The sequence below is a fragment of the Erpetoichthys calabaricus genome, chromosome 12 (assembly GCF_900747795.2).
Source record: "Erpetoichthys calabaricus chromosome 12, fErpCal1.3, whole genome shotgun sequence".
Classification (NCBI taxonomy): domain Eukaryota; kingdom Metazoa; phylum Chordata; class Cladistia; order Polypteriformes; family Polypteridae; genus Erpetoichthys; species Erpetoichthys calabaricus.
In genome coordinates, this window is record NC_041405.2 from 161,794,660 (window position 1) to 161,816,067 (window position 21,408).

Consider the following 21,408-nt stretch of genomic DNA (forward strand, 5'->3'; position numbering starts at 1 on the left):
GTCAGACAGATATATGTAGATATAGAGATTATACTGTATATACAGGTAGAGATACTGAATTTGGGACTTTCATTAGTTGTCAGTTATAATCATCAACATTAAAAGAAATAAACATTTGAAATACATCAGTCTGTGTGTAATGAATGAATCTAATATACAAGTTTCACTTTTTGAATGGAATTACTGAAATAAATCAACTTTGTCATGATATTCTAATTTTATGACCAGCACCTGTATAGATTGATAGATATATACAAGGTTTGTACAGTCATGAAAAACCTGGAAAAGTCATGGAATTTGAAAAGAGCAATTTCCAGGTCTTGAAAAGTTTTAGAAAACTAAATAAACCAAGTAAGTTATGGAAAAGACATGGAAGTCTGATTGACACATCTGTATAATGAAGTAAATGGTTCCTTTAAGATTGAGCGAGAAATGTCTTTATACGTTAACAAATTAAATTTTCGCGCAGGTCTGTTGTAACTCGGCGCACTGCGTGTAGTGAGCGTCAGAAATGCAGTTTTCTGCTTTGTGCGGCACAGGAGATTCAGTAGCAAAATGCCGATTTAACAATGCATGGCTTCACTTGGATAAGTGTAAGGGATGGCTTGAGAGAGACCAGGACCTGGGACGTGCGAAATGTTGAGTGTGTAGTAAAATACTTGACATATTGAACCATGGGAGAGGCAGCGTTAACTAGCCATGCAAATGGGGCTAAGCACCAGGTTGCTGCTGCTGGGTGTGAATCATCTCTCAACTTCATGACTGGCTTTTGCCCCAAATCTCCAAGCTGACACCTGCTGCCAGCTGCAGTACTTCCCTCTCATCCACCTTCAAACAAGGGCAGATTTCAGACGCTGTGTCCAGAAACGAAGCCCTAACTGCCGAGATACTGTGGGCACTAAAGGTGGCAAATTCCCATTATTGTGAAGACACAAGCCATTTATTTCAGGCTATGTTTCCCGACAGCCAGACTGCTGCTAGATTTGAATGCGGTGAACACAAGTGCTCGTGCTTATGTATGTACTTTTGGAGTGGCTCTTTTAAGAAAAGGTGTTGAGTTGAAGCGGAAGATCCTCACAGATGAGCCGCATGAATTGAAAATGAAGAGGGCTAGGCTGGAGACTGACATTTGTACCCTTCGAGAAATCAGCTGATGAATATGCTGAGAACGCAGAAGCTATAAGCAATCTGACCTTCATCACTAAATCCAACAGTTTGTGGCAAACTACAAAAGAAAAGAAATAATCTCTGCTGAAGATTGAAGAGCATATTGATGAAAAGCTTGCAGAAATGAAACAATGAACTTTGCATGGATTGTTTTCATGGGATTCAAATAAAGAAAGCTGTCATTTGTTAACATTGTTAGTGATTTAGAATGTTAGTGGTTTCAACAACAATATCTTTTATTGCAATGGACAGGTTCCACCCTGATACTACTGCCTTCTGAAGTGTTACTGAACATTTTTACTTATTTGTATTTAATTTTTTTTTAATTTATTGTTCCCTTCCAGTCATTTATGTTAATTAGGGCTTCATAATGTTTTTCAGGGTTTACATTGTGCTGGAGCGTCAGCAATATTTAAGTAAATATTTATTTTATATGAAACTGCATATCTTGTCATTATTTTAGTTTAACAATATTTTATTAAATTTGACATGGATTTTTATTATTTTTCAAATTTCCACAAATTTCAGAGAACATGGAAATTTGCCTTAGAATAACTGAAAAGTCATGGAATTTTTTCTGTAAAAATGTGTATGAACCCTGTATATAGATAGAGAGATATAGATGCTCACAAACGTTTGCTTCAACTTGCATGGTGTCCTGCTTTAATGTCTTGATATTTACTTCTTAGACTTGAGTTCTGACTTTTTCTTTTTTCAATCCCCCTCCAGATCCAATGAAGGACCAGTGCTTTGGAGATGGCTTTAGTCGCTTCCTGCTTGATGAGTTTCTGGGTTATGATGACATATTGATGTCAAGTGTGAAGGCCTTGGCTGAAAATGAAGAAAACAAAGGTTTTTACATTTTATTTTATTACTGCTGCTTTACTGTTAATTAATAATCTGCTTCTCTACTTTGAAAAAATTGGTGCCCTTAGATTTTCTTCTGAAAGCACATGATTTGTTGTTGGGTTTGAGGGCCTGCGGAATTTAGAGTTCAGGTAAGTAGAAATAGAGACATTGTCCACATCTTTAGATCTTCTGATAAGTCATTTGCTCATTTCAGTAACAAAGCCTTGTTAAAATATTTGTGCCTAATTAAAATATACACATACAGGTTCAGGACCCCCACTTTTTATTTTAATTCGATGTATTTATATACAGGGTCCGAGGCCATGCACAAATCAAAACTACAATGTATTAACAGATAAATGTAAAAGCACACAGTCTTAACATACAGCTACATCCTGGCTGACTCAACAATAGAAATGTTTCACTCTTTACCAATATGATGATAATAATGAATTATTCCTAATGCTGGCCACTTCAAACAAGGAAACTAGCATCTGTCACCATGTCCCATTCATGGTCACTACAGGCCGGTCCTGCTCTATTCAGATGTTAAGGACTTCAAGCCTTCAATCTGAGCAGATCTGACCTCCTCCTACTGTCACCTATAGCCGTGTTAATAACAGCAGCAGCTCTCTGTTAACTTAGCCAGACGTTCTTATCTGTGATTTGGGTTGGGTTTGGGGGTAATGGCAAATATTTTTAGTTATTTGATCTTTTGTTCTTCGTGTACTTTCAGTGTCTTTCCTCTTTATTTGTGTATGTATGAATGTCTTTTCACGGGCGCTCCCTCTCTCAAGTACATCCTGTAAAGATTGCTTTTTAGACTCATTACTTTTGAGGCACCTTTTTTGCCTCCTATTCGTTTTTATACCTTCAGTCTTTGAAGGCAACTCTTTCAGTGTGCGTCTTACACCTTTACTAACATCTCTTTTATGGCGCTCCTTCTCTCGAGCGTGTTCCCGTAACTCGTGCTTTTCAGACTCTCATTATTTTTGAGATGCTTTTCTCACCTCTTGTCTGGCTTTGTCCTTGCTGTCTTTGTAGGAGACACTCTCAGCGTGTCTTGTATGCCTTTACACCTCCTCGTGCATCTCATGCTGATACGGTGCATCCGGAAAGTATTCAGAGCACATCACTTTTTCCAAATTTTGTTATGTTACAGCCTTATTCCAAAATGGATTAAATTCATTTTTTTCCTCAGAATTCTGCACACAACACCCCATAATGACAACGTGAAAAAAGTTTACTGGAGGTTTTTGCAGATTTAATAAAAATAAAAAAACTGAGTAATCCCATGTACTTAAGTATTCACAGCCTTTGCTCAATACTTTGTCGATGCCCCTTTGGCAGCAATTACAGCCTCAAGTCTTTTTGAATATGATACCACAAGCTTGGCACACCTATCTTTGGCCAGTTTGGCCCATTCCTCTTTGCAGCACCTCTCAAGATCCATCAGGTTGGATTGGAAGTGTTGGTGCACAGCCATTTTAAGATCTCTCCAGAGATGTTCAATCAGATTCAAGTCTGGGCTCTGGCTGGGCCACTCAAGGACATTCACAGAGTTGTCCTGAAGCTACTCCTTTGATATCTTGGCTGTGTGCTTAGGGTCGTTGTCCTGCTGAAAGATGAACCGTCGCCCCAGTCTGAGGTCAAGAGCACTCTGGAGCAGGTTTTCATCCAAGATGTCTCTGTACATTGCTGCAGTCATCTTTCCCTTTATCCTGACTACTCTCTCAGTTCCCCACAGCATGATGCTGCCACCACCATGCTTCACTGTAGGGATGGTATTGGTCTGGTGATGAGTGGTGCCTGGTTTCCTCCAAACGTGACGCCTGCCATTCACACCAAAGAGTTCAGTCTTTGTCTCATCAGACCAGAGAATTTTCTTTCTCATGGTCTGAGAGTCCTTCAGGTGCCTTTTGGCAAATTCCAGGTGGGCTGCCATGTGCCTTTTACTAAGGAGTGGCCTCCGTCTGGCCACTTTACCATACAGGCCTGATTGGTGGATTGCTGCAAAGATAGTTGTCCTTCTGGAAGGTTCTCCTCTCTCCACAGAGGACCTCTGGAGCTCTGACAGAGTGACCATCGGGTTCTTGGTCACCTCCCTGACTAAGGCCCTTCTCCCCCGATTGCTCAGTTTAGATGGCCGTCCTGCTCTAGGAAGAGTCCTGGTGGTTTCAAACTTCTTCCACTTACAGATGATTGAAGGTCCCAATGAGCACAGTGGCCTCCAAGCAGCAGAACTTTTTCTGTAACCTTCCCCAGGTTTGTGCCTCGAGACAATCCTGTCTCGGAGGTCTACAGACAATTCCTTTGACCTCATGCTTGGTTTGTGCTCTAACATGAACTGTCAACTATGGGACCTTCTATAGACAGGTGTGTGCCTTTCCAAATCATGTCCAGTCAACTGAATTTACCACAGGTGGACTCCAATGAAGCTGCAGAAACATCTCAAGGATGATCAGGGGGAACAGGATGCACCTGAGCTCAGTTTTGAGCTTCATGGCAAAGGCTGTGAATACTTATGGACATGGGATTTCTCAGTTTGTTTATTTTTAATAAATTTCCAAAAACCTCAAGTAAACTTTTTTCACGTTGTCATTATGGGGTGGTGTTTGTAGAATTCTGAGGAAAAAAATGAATTTAATCCATTTTGGAATAAGGCTGTAACATAACAAAATGTGGAAAAAGTGATGAAGAGCTGTGAATACTTTCCGGATGCACTGTACTTCCTCTTTGAAACTGGTCAGTTTGGCTTTGGTGACAATTGGAATGGTCAGAGGGACAGGACACACAGGTCTTAGTGTTTTACTTTCTAGAAACTATTGAAATCGTCAGAAAAACAATTGAAATGTAGAGATGTCAGGTAATTGAAAGGAACTACTCTGGGCATCTCTCTCCTAGGAGGATTTGTTTTGCTGATGTGCTCGCCTCACTTCTGTATTAGCCGCAAAGCAGTGTGAGGGGTTTTTAACAGTGGTTGGAGTGCCAGTCCTGCCACCAACCCCCAAGTTTTCCCTGCCAGTTGGAGGACCTGCATGAAGGGCTGGATGCAGATTAACATCATACCCCAGATGGAGCGATTGCAGGTTATGGGCTTTGCTCAGGGGCCCAACGGAGTGGAGTCTCTTGTGGCATTTTCGGGGTTCGAACCCAGAGCCACCACTCCACCCACAAAATGTGTAATCCTGACATTGAAATGCTGGTTAAGCGCCTTGAGTATGGGAAAGGGACTATATAAAAAAAATGTATTATTAATAATAATTAATACAGGCTGTGTCAAAATTATGTTAACACTAATGGATTATTATCTCGACCACACCTTTTCAGGTGGATGGGTAGGTTGTGGTGGACCATTTTCATAGCCTCCACACTCCCCTGATTTTATACCCTGTGATTTCTGGTTATGGCGTATGGTGAAGGAGCGTGTGGATAGCAGGAAAGTTCATGATATCAATGACCTGAAGAACAGAATACGGACGGTGGTATCTATTTCCCATGAAATGTGTGTTCGGGCTTTAAATGGTGATGTTGCTCATTGGTTTTTGTGTGTTGAACATGATGGCGAACAGGTGGAGACTTTCCTGTAAATCATCTTGCACATTTGAAGTATGTTTTGTGAAGAAATTGTTTCCGCCATTCAAATGTTGACATAATTTTGACTCACCCTGTATTATTATTATTATTAACGCTGGTCTTTAGAATTTGTCCACGTTACCACCCAGAGAGATGAGTTACATCATCCTGATGGATGGTTAAGTTCCTCCCTTTGCAAACAGAAATGATCAGCAAGATCAAAACAACTCTAATGACGAATCATTAGGACCCTGACATGATGGTGACTTCAGCCAGGGGAACTCTGGATGGATGAATGACAAGCTTCCATCAGCATATGTGTCATGTTCTACTCATGGACACGACCAGCTGGCCCTTCTTTATTCAAATGTTAAAGATGCCTTTAAATGTAAACCTGTGGCACAAGTGAGCAGTTCTGACCATAATCTAATCCATCGTATTCTCACTTACAGGCCTGTTACTACACGGCAACAGCTCTCCTTGTTATCCAAACTAGTTGTTCTTATGTATGTCTAGGGGGTGTTGTTTGTTATAATGTATTTGTGTATATGTATTTGTATGTGTATTTTTCCTGAGATTTTATAAAGTCGTATTTGAGGAGAAGTAAAGTATTCTCTGTCGATTTACAGTGATCCCCCGCCTATCGCGGAAGTTGCGTTCCAGACCCATCAGCAATAGGTGAAAATCCGCGATATAGAAAGACCATATAAATAAACATTTTTTTATAGTTTAAGCCTTAAAATACCCCTTCCACATGCTTTAAACACATGTAAACTTATTAAAACACACTTTATAAACACATATGTGGATGTCGGGCTAAGGATATGAGTAACATCTCTCTATTATAAAAAAAAAAAAAAAAAAAATCTTGGCAGGGAGACGAGACGTGATTCTCTCAGAAGACACTTTGACGTCCCATGAGACAGAAGGACAGCTGCTGTACAGGCTTTTAAATGATCGACAAGCAGAACACGCACCTTGGCAGAAGCAGCACAAAGCCAGTAGCTGATCCGTCCGCTTCTCCTTAGCATGCGTTCAGCTCCCAATCCCCCAACACACACACCCCATAAGTGGGAGAGACGCTAAGTGACAGGAGCGTAGCACGCCTCCGGGGGGGTTGAGCAAAGCGATCGAGACCAGATCATCTCGGTGAAACACTTTGACGACACGCGAGACTAGACATTACAACCTCAGGAAGCAAAACCCGTGAGACGATGACTTTTGTATGTCACGCCCTACTTACAAACAATTTAAAACAATTTCATGGACATCTAAGCTAGCAGTTGTTGGAATGCTTTTGGCAGACACACTACAGGTGCTCCCAGCTCTTAAAACAACGCAGCTCGCCGCCAGCAGAACATGAAGCTGGCCAGCAGCTGAACCGATCGCATCTCTTTAGCGTGCGTTCAGACGCCTCCTTCACAACATGAGCAGCGTTATAAGTCCCACGAGAAAGAGATTTAACCTCACACAGGGCAGGAAGTAAAGGACAAATACTGTTTTTACAAAAGTTTTAAAGTAAAAATGAAAATAATGCATATGTAACAATTCCCATGAAAATAACAATCTCTTTGAATTGTTTATCCGGTAAACCAAACCCCGGGGTGGACGAGTGAAGTGAGCAGGGGGCAGAGCCCCCTAGTAATAATAATAATAACTCCACTATATAACGGGGGGCGCGATAGCTCAACCAAGATATAGCCGGGGATCACTGTATATCTCTCTATCTTTGCAAAAAGTAACCAGCTTAATCCTTGTCATTTTTCCTCTTTGGCACAGGGTTTCTTCGGAATGTGGTTTCAGGGGAACACTACCGTTTTGTCAGCATGTGGATGGCCCGTACATCTTACCTGGCAGCCTTTGTCATCATGGTGATATTTGTAAGTAGGACACTCTTCTGGATGTGCCTGTGAAATTGTTTTACGTATGTGTGGGTGTGCAGCTTGGGTTAATCTAAAGTGTCCATGTATGGAGCAGATGATTGGTCACCCCACACCTTTCACCTTCTCTGATTAAAAGTTAAACAACTGGCCCTTGAATGGCCTATGGCAGGGGTGGGCAATGTCAGTCCTGGAGGGCCGCATGAGCTGTGCTGAGCTTTGCATCCTGCAAATAAAAATGCAGTGCTGTAGGTTAATGAAGGTCTCCAAAAGCAATTGTAAGTGTCTGAAGCTAAGATACAAATTAAGAGTGGTACATATTAACTCAAGAGTTTCTGGGAAAAGTGTGTTTTAAGCTTCATGCCGGTAATGCTAATCACGACAGGTTTTCACCGCGTTATTTCATCAATGGCGTCTGGGCAGTTTCACATAAGCACATAAGGAGTATGACAAACGAGAAGAGGCCTTTCATACCATCAAACTTATTTGAAAAGGTAATAGCTACGTTTTCCCAGTAGCCTTTTAAAACTTATTCAATTTGAGTCACGAAACAGAAAGCTTGACAACAGGAGTCTGAAACAAATCTCAAATTGCTTGTGTCGCATGTTTTCACTCATCTCCCACACACAGGTGATATTGTTAGAAAAGCAATATTTACAGAATCCCTTAGTGCATGACAGTGAAGCCCACTCAGAGGAGCTTGAGCTTTTGAACTGAAATCCTCCCCAATATTTATATATTTGATCCCCTACTGAATTTGTAAGTAAAGAAATGAACAGTCTCAAATTTTTATGGTAGTTTCATTTTAACGGAGAGAGACAGAATGTCAACCAAAAATCCAGAAAAGCACATTACATTGTAACGGCCGACCACTTTACCCAGACCGGCAACTACACTACCAAGACTGTTGCCTCGGCTAACCTGAGGATTCTCAAGCTAATAACAAGCCGTACTCCTTACAGATGGGCCTTTTACCCCAAACAATGAAATAACAGGCACTACAAGTCAGCAGTGTAAAATCAAGTGCAGATATATTGACAGTGGATATATATATATACACACACACGAGGGCTGACAAATACTCAATACTATATATGTGCACACAATTCACCACTATCCCAAAGACACCAGTGAATGATATATAATTATTATTTATACGATCACACGAATAAACAATAGCAATATTTACAAAACCCCTCCCTTGCCCCTAAACAATAAATGAATAAACACAAACACAAGATTAATGATAAATGTATGTGGTAAATGAGTCCAAGGCTAATAAAGTCCGACGGTAATTGAATATTGGCTGATGTGATATTTTGCTTCTTCCCGAAACAGAAAACAACCTCGCCGTGTAAGTCCATGGAAATGGCTGATAGGAATCCAAACTCCAGGGTTTCTCTGCACTGGTTGTCGTGATGATGATGATGATGATGATGATGATGATAATAATAATAATAATTGTTTGTTTATTTGTCACATACGCCCCACGGTGGGCTGGCGCCCTGCCCGGGGTTTGTTTTCCTGCCTTGCGCCCTGTGTTGGCTGGGATTGGCTCCAGCAGACCCCCATGACCCTGTAGTTAGGATATAGCAGGTTGGATGATGGATGGATTTGTCACATACATAGTTATACAGGACAACATGCAGTGAAATCCAGATACTGAAAAAGCAAGCACTGGAATTACACAGTGAACGGAAGTGATGAGTCGGAAAAGGAATGTGTAAAACGGCTCCTTTCTTTTCTCGATCTCCTTTCCCTCTCCTCCTAGCTTCTCCCTACTTTTCCGCTCCTCTCGTTTAAAACTGAATGTCTCGGATGTCATTGGATGATTAAACAGGAAATTCCCATCTCGGGGATGCAGTCTCCCTTCATCGTCCTTCCCCCGTTTGACTTACGGGGACAACATTTACTTACACATTACACACACACATACGTGATAGTAAATGGGACAACGAAAACAAAACGCAACTCAACACAGACATAAAAAAAAAAAAAAATAGCTATTATTATGTAGCTCCACTATAACATAAGTTCTAAATTGATATGCATGTCATTGAGAGAAATAAGGATTTGGTCCCCTACAACCCACCCAGAATTCTGGCTCCCACAGATTGGCTGTGTGCCCACGTGGCACACACAGATTACAATCAATCAATCAATCCCAGATACTCCTGATCTCAACTCATGATGTGTGGAAAGCACACCTGTCCATAGAGTCATTTTCTTCCATTCCAACCTCTCCACCACCACGGGCTGTCAAAGGACGTCAGGGACAAGACCTGCACAAGCCTGGAATGGGGTACGAGACCATCTGAAAGAAGCTTGGTGAGAAGGTGACAACTGTTGGTGTGATTATTCAGAAATGGAAAAAATATATAAAATGACCATCAATTGCCCTCATTCTGGAGCTCCATGCAAGATCTTGCCTCACAGGGTGAGGATGATCATGAGGAAGGTGAGGGATCAGCCCAAAACTACAATCCAAGCTTTTCCTAGATGGTCTAACATCCAAGCACTGACCGGGCCTGTTTGTTTTGGGCCTTTTCTAAAATGAGATTTATTGGTGTGCGTCTGCTGTTTCTTTGTATTGAGGTTTTGTTTGTGTGAACTTTTATGAAGTTAAAATGCTTACAGCTGCCATTTTTGGCAATCAACACTTTCCAACACATTCCACTGGCAAGGTTCACCACCCTCATCAAATTCAGTCTCACTTACAGATACAGGTAGCTTTCAGAAGGATATGGCATGCACAGCACACGCCCGCTGAGCTTGTTTTCAAAAATCATGCAACACAGCAAACCACACAATGAAAAGTGACAAGCAGATTTCATTTGTATTATAGGACTAGGGGGCTTTGGCTCTTCACGTGTCTGCCGCACGCGTTTTGAATGGAGGGGCTGAACGCATGCTGAGGAGATGTGGTCGGTTCAGCTGCTGGCTTGCTTCTGCCAAGCTTTGTGATCTGCTTGTCACGCCACGCTTCGATTATGTAAAAGCCTGTACAGCAACTGTCCTTTTGTCTCACTGCCTTGTCTCACGGGTGTTAAAGTGTCTCCAAGAAAATCACGTATCGTCTCCATCCACAAGGTGTTTTTTTTTATTTATAATATAGAGATGTAATTAAAATGAGAGAGATGTAATTAAAATGCAACTTGAAGTCTGCTGTATGGAGTTGACAAGTCCATCCTTTATTTTACTGGCCAAAGACATATTGAAAGTTAATTGGTAACATTAAATTGGACAGATGTGGGTGTACAAGAGAGAGTGCCCTGCTTTAACCCTTAAACCGCCGCAAACTCAGGGGTTAATGCACCCCCAGACACCAAATACTTGATCATCACAAGTGAAGAGCACCAAGCAAAATGCCATCTTGGTACACTTGCTGGGTTTCAAGAACCTAACAAAGTCATCACCAGAAAAGAAACAAACAAGAGAGCCTTCAAGTGCTTCTGAAACACATTGAGGGAGTCAGCACTTCAAATGGAGGTTGGAAGCTTGTTACACACGAAAAGAGTCTGGATTAATCCTGAATGGCATGCAGTGGTGGCATCACCAGATACCATTCATCAGCAAACCTGAGTTAGTGAGAAAGTGCGTGGGACCTCTCAAGTGTCTCCATATATAATCCTCTTTAATAAAACCCCTGTGTGCGTCCAGTGTCCGTGTGTGTGTGTCTTCTGGTGAAGTGCGCATGCGCGGGGCACGGTGCGATGCTTCAAAGGCCGTCTGACGCGTCACACAAGACACAGAGGGCAGGACCTATAAAATATCGTGCGGCAGATCCAATCGGATTTTGGTAAATGAGGTAAGACCTAAAACAGAAAACACGAAAAATTCAATCGGGTACTGAGACGCGGAGACCAGCTTCCCCATTGTTGTGTAAGTTTTCACTCTGAGGATGTCAGATTTGCGATTAAGAAAGCTTGGCCCGGTCATGTGTAAAGTAAAAGTAGATTTATTTTCACGCACATTACATCAGTTGCTGGGGAGAATCTGCTGATTGCCCACTGTTGTGACAGAAAATTAAACGCATATTACGGACAGCAAAGCAAGTATTACTGTCAGAGAAAATTACAGGCATTTTACGAAAAAAATTTAATGAGGTAAACGGTCCCTTGCCATTTAATATAGATTGTTCCTACTAATGTTTATGGACTACTGTTCTAGCGCCCGTTATTGTAACAGGCTTAATGACTAGTAATAATATAATATATATAGGTGCTGATCCACCGATTACTCTGTAGGAGAGCATTAAGGATTTAAACTTGAGGTGTAGTGATCTAAAGAGCGGGGTGACGTTGCCGGCCTCGGTTGATTGAACACCAGATGTGCTGCTGTACTTTGAATCGTCTGCATCGGTTTGGTAGCACACACCTGTACTCCTGCCAGCAGAGAGATGGAGTAGTCCAGATGTTATGAGACCAAAGCCTGGACCAGGAGTTGTGCTTCAGGTCTGATCTTACAGGTGTGTGATCAACCGATCAAGAAGTTGACAGACCTCGGCGTCCCAACTCCCACCTGCAACTGGATCCTGGACTTCTTGACAGATAGACCACAGGTGGTGAGAATGGGAGGACGGGTGTCTGCTGAGCTCACAGTTAGCACAGGATCCCCACAGGGCTGTTGCCTTAGCCCCAAACTTTTCTCTCTGTACACTTATGACTGTGTCTCCACCCAGGACAACACCATCGTCATTAAATATGCTGATGATACCTCCATCTTGGGGCTCATCAACAGGGGGGGGGACAAGTCAGGGTACAGAACCATGGTAAACAGCATTCTTGTCTACGGAGGGGAGAATGACCTCATCGTCAACATAGATAAGACCAAAGAAATAATACTGGACTTCAGGAAAAATCCTCCCCCTCTACAGCCTCTTATCATCAAAGGGACTGAGGTGGAGACGGCCGACAGCCACAGATTCCTGGGATTGCAGGTTACATCAGACCTGAGCTGGACTCTTAACACCACAGCCATAGTGAAAAAAGTCCAGTACAGGCTAGATTTTATTCGGCTGCTCAGGAAAGCCGGCCTGAACCATCCCCCTCTCACCCAGGCCTACAGAGGACTGATGGAGAGCATTCTCACCACAGGCATCACTGTCTGGTATGGGAACCCCACACAGGCAGAGAGGAAGGCTTTGCAAAGAGTCATAAAAACTGCGGAGAGGATCATAGGGACAAAACTTCCTTCCATGGACTTTATGTATGCACAACGTTGTCGGAAAAGAGCAGAGGGAATTATCAGGGACTCGCTCCATACAGCTCACTCTCTGCTCAGACACAAACTGTATGTACGAGGGCAATCCCAAAAGTAAGGTCTCCAAAGCGGTGGGGACGTAGAGAAACTGTTCATACGACTGTTGGCCACACTGTTGTGATTGGTGCTTCCTCCACTCCCAAACAAGCATGTGTGGCTTCGCCGCGATGCTCAATCTTGCCTTGGCAGCCCTTGAAAATGGAGCTCCTGTTGAACGCTACCGCGAAGTTCGCGCAGGAGACTGTCAATTTCTGACGAGACAGTCGCAAAGGTTGAGGAAAACGTGTAAAGATCGGCGGTTGGAACTTCATCCCCCACCCACCCTATAGTCCGGACTTGGCACCTAGTGACTACCACCTGTTCCCTAAGTTGAAAGAACATTTGTCCGGAAGGCGATTCTGCTTCGACGAAGAGGTGAAAGATGAGGTTCAAAGCTTCCTGAAGGACATGGCGGCGAGCTGGTATGACATGGGCATTCTAAAACTACCACAGCATCTACAAAAATGCATCGACCCAAATGGCGATTATGTAGAAAAATAAATAAGTCTTTTTAACGTTTAAAATGATGTAAACATTATAGAAAATAAACAGTTGTTTGTATTTCTAAAAAAATAGGAGACCTTACTTTTGGGATTGCCCTCGTACAATCTGAGACACAGCAGAGCAGACAGCATCATCACTCACAGAACAAGGTTTTTCAATAGTTTTTTCCCCGCCACAGTCAGACTGATGGCTAAACAAAATTATTGAATATGTGTAATAACCTCACGCTACCTCACTTCACTTATCATGTAAATGACGAGTGAAAAATGTGCAATATTTTAACTGGGCAATACCTACAATATATTGTTTTGTTTTTTTTGTGTAGATATTACCACCTTTCTGTATAGTGCTGGTAAAATCTATATTTATTATTTTGTTTTACTGTTTTTTTTTAAATTGTTTAAATGTTTTACTATGACTCGGACAGAGCTCTGCACAAGAATTCCAATGTGCTTTGACTGTTGGTTTTATGCACAAATAGCAAATAAAAGACCCTTGAACCTCTTGTCTAGAGTGAATCTGAAAGACCAAGAGACTGTAGCAACTTGGTCAGTGCAGGACAGCTGATCATCACTTCAAGGTTATGTACTAACATGGCCAGTGTCTTGTAGAGTCGAGGCTGGGGGTGCTAACAGAAAATGGGGCCTGTTAAAGCCCATTGAGGCGAGTCTTGTGTGATTTTTAGCTATATAAGAAATAGATTATTACTGTTGTTAGTGAAATTGAGCCGAACAGAACAGAGGTGAGGTTCTGGATAGATGGATGAGTTGTGATAACGTGAAGATCCATCCTTGCCGGGTTCAGGTTCATCCATGTTGGAATATCAGTGAGATGCGCAAGCTGCCATATGCACTGATATGAGATCCCCTAGTATTGGATAGTGGGGCCTAGTGAGGAGGTGTGTAGAGAGAAGAGTAGGGGACCCAGCACTGATCCTTGGGGCAACCCCGTTCTTGTCTGGTGCACCCTTGACATCTCTCCTCACCAGGACGCATGGTAGGATCTAAACATCTGAGGGCAGTCCCAGGGATGCCAAGGTCAGAGAGGGTGGCAGGGAAGATCAGAGAACTGACTGTGGCGAAGGCGTAGAAGAGATGTAGAAGGAAGTGCTTATGCTATACAAGTCACGAGTGAGGCCTTACAGTGTGCAGGTGTGCTCTCCGTAATACTAGAAAGACACCACAGCATTGGGAAAGTCCAGAGGAGAGGAGATTAAGAGGTGACATGACAGAAGTGTTTAAACTACTGTATGAAGTGAATTAGTACAATGGAAGGATCGCAACTAAAATAAATTCCTCAACAAGAACTCAGGGTCACTTTTTTTTAGAAACATGAGGGCAAACTGTGCATCAACATTTCTGCGATTTTCCTCACACACCGAGATTCACAGACACGCTGAATAAATGACCAAGTAGTGTGGCGGACTGGCACAGACTCCTTCTTAAAGCTCAATTTGGTGGTGTTTAATAGGATTGGTGAGCTTGCTGGGCTGAATGGCCCGTTCTGATGTGCTTGTTGTTCTCAAACCTTGACTAATAAAAGCCGTCTTAGAAAATGGATGGCTCTGAGTGAGTCTTTAATGTGTAATTTCCTTCCTTTTCTTTCAGACACTCTCCGTATCCATGTTGCTTCGCTATTCACATCATCAGATCTTTGTCTTTATAGGTAAGTAAGACTCGCAGGTATGGATGGACAACTCGCTGCACTGTGCCTTTTCTTTCTTTTCTGACTTTTGGTTTATTGAATTTTACTTTAAAAAACCCAGTTTATTAGTTATTAATTAAGTAATTCATTAGGGTTTTAGATTTTAAATTTGACATATTTAAATAACATATTTTACATTTATGCTTTGGTAGGTTTTACATGTTTTCATAATGCAACACGACAAATAGTGTATGCACCACCTAATCCAGCAGGAACTCCCTTCTGAAAACTCCTGATGTATAAAATTGTTTTTTATTAAAACCGAAATGTTAGAGCTGCCTTCGGCCACATTCGTATTAAATTACAAAGGAGAATAAGTCTGTGTGACTAATGTGCTTGTTTTTTACCTCCTCCTACTCTTGGGCACAACTCCATCCCGTTACACTGAGAAGCCAAGCAGGCACCCCATCAGAGGATGCCCATGTAACAAAGCAGTGCGACAGGAATTGAGAAGTGTAGGAGCTGGATATTTTGTGAAAGCCACTTGAGGATTTGTCCCATTTTCATCTAAGGGGCTGCCATATTTCTCTCTTTGTCAGTGTGTAATACATGTGGGCACAGAACAGTGTAGGCCATTAACTGCCAACCTTGATAAAACGAGCCGAAATAATCTGTGTTATCTCTTTAGTGGACTTGCTGCAGATGCTGGAGATGAACATGACAATTGCATTCCCTGCTGCTCCTTTACTCACCGTCATTTTGGCTCTTGTCGGTAAGTAGTCCGGATGTCACTGTGTGTTGCTGGCAAGGTAGGCTGTTTGTCTGCCTGAAATACCACACTTCGTCCACCTTTAGAAAATGCCTACATTACCACCTCTGAGAACACGTAATTTGATGCACAATGTGCCTTTTCTTTTCACTGCTTCTAAGAAGTGAGTCGCCTACTTAAGTACAATTAAAGTCCAACTTGCAAATTAAACTCACTCAAATTCAGCCTTTCACAGATAATGCAAAGATTAATATGTGGGTGCCTTGCAGTGGCACACTTTCATCTTTTGTGGAAGGAGAAGTAATGATTTCAGCTGGAAGTGAACATTTGCCTCTAAATGTCAATGAGATGCTGCATACGTTCAGCCAAACATTTTGCAGTTATCACATGGTCAGTTATGCCGACACAATCCATCCACTTATTTTTTTGTTTATTTATTTAAATCGCCTGTTGTTTTTGTTTATTGTAAATTTCAGCTTACTTTGCTCTTTTAATTAACATTCAAACAATGTGGACTTGAGCAGGCCATTCAGTCCAACAAAGCTCGCCAGTCCTATCCACTTAAATTAACATCAAGTCTAGTTTTGAAAGTCCCTGAAGTCCTACACACAACTTGGTCACTTATTCCAGTTGTCTGTGGTTCTCTGTGTGAAGACAAACCTCCTAATATTTGTGCAGAATTTACCTTTAGCAAATTTCCAACTGTGTCCCCATGCTCTTCTTCTTCCGGTTGCTCCCATTAGGGGTTGCCACAGCGGATCATCTTTTACCATATCCTCCTGTCCTCGTCATCGTGTTCTGTCACATTCATCACCTTCATGTCTCCTCTGACCACATCCATAAACCTTCTCTTAGGCCTTCTTCTTCTCCTTTTACCTGACAGCTCTATCCTTAGCACCCTTCTCCCAATATACTCCTTATCTCTTCTCTGCACATGTCCAAACCAACGCAATCTAGCCTCCAACTTTGTCTCCCAACTGTCCAACTTGAGCTGACCCCCTAATGTCCTAATTTCTAATCCTGTCCATCCTCGTCACACCCAATGCAAATCTTAGCATCTTTAACTATGCCACCTCCAGCTCTGTCTCCTGTGCCACCGTCTCCAGCCCATATAACATAGCTGGTCTCACTACCGTCCTGTAGACCTTCTCTGCCACTCTTGCTGATACCTGTCTGTCACAAATTACTCCTGACACTCTTCTCCACGCACTCTACCCTGCCTGCACTCTCTTCTTCACGTCTCTTCCACAATCCCCGTTACTCTGTACTGTTGATTCCAAGTATTTAAACTCATCCACCTTCGCCAACTCTACTCCCTGCATCCTCACCATTCCACTGACCTCCCTCTCATTTACACACATGTATTCTATCTTGGTGGTCCTACTGACCTTCATTCATCTCCTCTCATATCTCCACCTCTCCAGGGTCTCCTCAACCTGCAGATCACAATGTCATCAGCAAACATCACAGTCCACAGGAACTCCTGTCTAATCTCGTCTGTCAACCTGTCCATCACCATTGCAAATAACAAAGGTCTCAGAGCCGATCCCTGATGTAATCCCATCTCCATCACTCCTACCGCAGACCTCACCACAGTCACACTTCCCTCATACATATCCTGTACAACTCTTACGTACTTCTCTGCCACTCCTGACTTCCTCATACAATACCACAGCTCCTCTCGAGGCACCCTGTCATATGCTTTCTGAAGGTCCACAAAGACACAACGCAACTCTGATGATCTCATTTTAAAGTCACAGTCTTGACCCACTGGACTAATGCCCTTCATAATTTTTAACACTTCAGTCAGGCCTCCTCTTCATCTCTGTAAAGACTCCGCTCTTTTAATCTTTCTTCATAACACATCCCCTGTAGCCCTTAATCAGCCGAGTTGCTCTTCTCTTGACCTTCTGTAATGCTGTTATGTCACCAGTTTGTTATAAAGCTTGAGCAGAACCTCCTGTGGTTTGTACTGCACACGTCAAGGTGCTATATAACCTGACATTCTCTTAGCCTCCTTAATGGCTTCTGAACACTGTCTGGCAGTTGAGAGTGTCGAGTCCACTATGACTCCTAAATTCTTCTCATAAAGTGGACTTTTGAATTTTCCGACATCCTATTGTGTATTCAAACCTCACATTTTTAGCTCCTACATGTAATACTTTGCATTTATTTAAGGATAAACTCTCTTGACTTAAACACATCATGGCGCTATATAACCCAGCATTCTGTTAGCATTTTTAGTCACTTCTGTCCTCTGCCTACACACAGACAGTGACCACTATGACTCCCAGGTCCTTCTCAATGGAGACCAAAACTGCCCACAGGACTCCAGATGAGGCCTCACCAGTGTGTTAAATCTTGAGCAGAACCTCCTGGGACTTGTACTGCACACATCAAGGCGCTATATAACCCAACATTCTGTTAGCCTCCAATGGCTTCTGACAGTTGATAGCGTAGAGTCCACTACGACTCCTAAATCCTTTTCATAAGGTGGACTCTCGATTTTTCAGACCTTCCATTAACAGCCAGGGGTGTATTCAGGAATTCGGGTGGTTGATAAGTACATACGTTTTAATTACGTCTGTGATTAATCGGTTGTATTGTTGTATCCCTAAGCCCCTCACACTAAACCCTCCACACAAACCAACCCCATATGATATTCCTATTTTGATGGCTTATTTCGTATAAAAATTTAATAGATAACACAGCAGTTAATTGTTACCTGGTTCCATTCCATTGAAAATGACTACCCTGTGGCTGAACTTAACTTTTTTATTATAATGGAGTGAAAATACCAATTTTTAAAGCCTTTTTTTGAGCCAGAATGTATTTTAGTCATTGTAGTTTTCGCTGACAGTAATAACTTGAATTCACAGCACAGTTTGTGCTACTTTTTATTTTAGGACATGTTATTCCTCAAGGTGCATGCCATGTATGCCCACAGACAAACTGAAGAAGCACTTGGCATGCTTGCCTTTTTGAGAGCCAGTAAAACTTTTTTTTTCTCATTTTAATTTTAACAAACTTGCTCAAATGGCAATGTTCATAAAGCAGCGGCTGAAGACAAAGTTGCTAAAGTAAATCCTGCAGTAGGCCACATCTTAGATTATCACTTAGTAACTTGGTTTGTTTGTTTTAATTTGGCAGGAATGGAGGCCATCATGTCGGAGTTTTTCAACGACACCACTACTGCCTTCTACATCATCCTTATTGTGTGGCTGGCTGACCAGTACGATGCCATCTGTTGCCACACAAACACCAGCAAGCGCCACTGGCTCAGGTAACTCTCTGGAATCGGACATTAGCATCAGCATTTCATTTTAGCTCATGATTGTAGTCAGGTGGTGCAGAAGGGAAGATGGAGTGAATCCCTCTAGTGTGACTGTGTTACCATATGTCCAGTTTGTGATATTTTCAGTACTGGTAAGGTGCAGACCTCTTAGGCTACCTTCACACTACTACATTTTATTTTGAAGATTTTTTTTTAACAAATACATTATATTACCAAAAGTATTGGGACGCCTGCCTTTTACACACACGTGACCTGTAATGACATCCCATTCTTAATACATAGGCTTTAATATGGAGTTGGCCCACCCTTTACAGCTCTAACAGCTTCAACTCTTCTGTTGTGTAGGAGAGTGTTGATGGGAATGTGTGACTAGGAGAGCATTTGTGAGGTCAGGCGAGAAGGCCTGGCTCACTCGCTTGCCATCTTTGCTCATATTCATCCCAAAGGTGTTCTGTTAGGTTGAGGTCAGGGCTTTGTGCAGCCACACCAAACTTGCTCCTCCATTTCTGTATAGACCTTGCTTTGTGCACTGGTGAGTGCTCAGTCGTGTTGCCATCCCCAAACTGTTCCCACAAAGCTGTGAGGGAGCATGAAATTAAGAGTTCCTGTCAATGGAACTAAGGGGGCCCAACTCAACCCCACCCCATAATTCTCCCTCCACCAAACTTTACACTCGGCACAATGCAGTCAGACGAGTCCCATTCTCCTGGCCAGACTTGTCCATTAGATCACGTGATTTGTCACTCCAGAGGACACATCTGCACTGCTGTCGAGTCCAGTGGTGGTGGGCTTTACACCACTGCATCTAACGCCTTGCATTGCACTTGATGTCAGGCTTGGCTGCAGCTGCTCGGTTTCCATGAAGCTCGCTCACTCTCTACGCTGCACTGTTCTTGAGCTTTTGCAGGCCTGTAGCTATTGACTCTCCAGAAAGTTGGTGACTTCTGCGCACCTCAGCATGTGCTGTCCCCGCTCTGTGATTTGATGTGGCCTACCACTTCGTGGCCGAATTGCTGCTGTTCTCAATTGCTTTCCACTTTGTTATAATACCACTAACCGCTGACCGTGGAACATTTAGCAGTGAGGACATTTCACTAATGGCACAGGTGGCATCCTATCACAGTACCACGCCTGAATTCACTGAACTCCTGAGAGCGACCCATTCTGTCACAAATGTTTGTAGAAGCCAGCAGTCTACATGCCCAGGGGCTCGAGTTTATACACCTGTGGTAATGAAAGTGATTAGAACTCCTGAATTAAATGACTTGGGGGGGTGGGGGGTCCTAATACTTTTGTCAATATAGTGTACAATGCTTTGTCCACACTGGCGTTAACCACATTGATGAAAGTATCTCCAACCCTACATGGAGGTGACCAAAAACACGTGAGGCACCAGTTTGCCTACACTGGGAATGAAGGCATCGCCGGAAACAGGACGAGGAAGTATCCTCCTTGAGTTGATGGCAATGTCGCCAGCTACAAGTTTTATTGCAGGACTGTAGCAAGCAGTAAATTGTTTGCCTTTCACACACGTGTGTGCGCGCCATTTAAACTGCACAAAACTCAGTGTAGATGCATGGAGGTGAGCAGCACAATTAGTGCCATTAAAAGCAACACCTCTGTGGCTTTCTTATGTTAAAGATGACCAGTCAGGGAATGTGACATAGTAACAACAACAACAGCATTTATTTATATAGCACATTTTCATACAAAAAATGTAGCTCAAAGTGCTTTACATAATGAAGAAAAGAAAAATAAAAGACAAATTAAGAAATTAAAATATGACAACATTAATTAACACAAATTAACAAATTCAGTCAGGGACATGCCACATAATAACTACAGCGGCATGCAAAAGTGTGGGCACCCTTGATTAAAATTGTGAATAGAAGAAGATGAACTGATCACCAAAAGGAAACAAGTTAAGGATGACACGTTCCTTTAATGTTTTAAGCAAGAGTACATTTTTATTTCTGTCATTCACAGGTATAAAATGCCAAAAAAAATGAAAAGGGTCTGAAGCAAAAGTTTGGGCCCTCAACATGGTCAGTACTTAGTAAGGCCCCCTTTGGCAAGTATCACAGCTTGTAAACACTTTTTGTAGCCAGCTAGGAGTCTTTCAGTTGTTACCTGGGTTTATTTCCACCCATTCGTCCTTCCAAAAGGCTTCTAATTCTGCAGGATTCCTGGGCCGTCTTGCATGCGCTGCTCTTTTGACATCTCACCATAGATTGTCAATGATGTTTTAGGTCAGGGCACTGTGAGGGCCGTGGCAAAACCATCTGCTCGCGCCTCTTGAGGTATTCCATTGTAGATTTGGAGGTGTGTTTCGGATCATTATCTTGTTGTGGGACCCATCCAACTTATTTTACAGATGGTGTGATATTTACTTCCAGAATTTGCTGATATTTATTTGAATCCAT

General features: G+C 42.5%; 1 protein-coding gene across 1 annotated transcript in view; it reads left to right on the top strand.

Moving 5' to 3' along the window:
* tmem259 (transmembrane protein 259) overlaps positions 1-21,408 on the top strand; it is an 80,146-nt gene that overhangs the window by 38,252 nt on the left and 20,486 nt on the right. Inside the window, exons 6-10 of the mRNA XM_028816655.2 lie at positions 1,897-2,019; positions 7,372-7,472; positions 14,885-14,942; positions 15,610-15,693; positions 18,841-18,973. Of these exons, the coding sequence (XP_028672488.2) occupies positions 1,897-2,019; positions 7,372-7,472; positions 14,885-14,942; positions 15,610-15,693; positions 18,841-18,973 (499 nt within the window). The remainder of the gene's footprint in view (positions 1-1,896; positions 2,020-7,371; positions 7,473-14,884; positions 14,943-15,609; positions 15,694-18,840; positions 18,974-21,408) is intronic.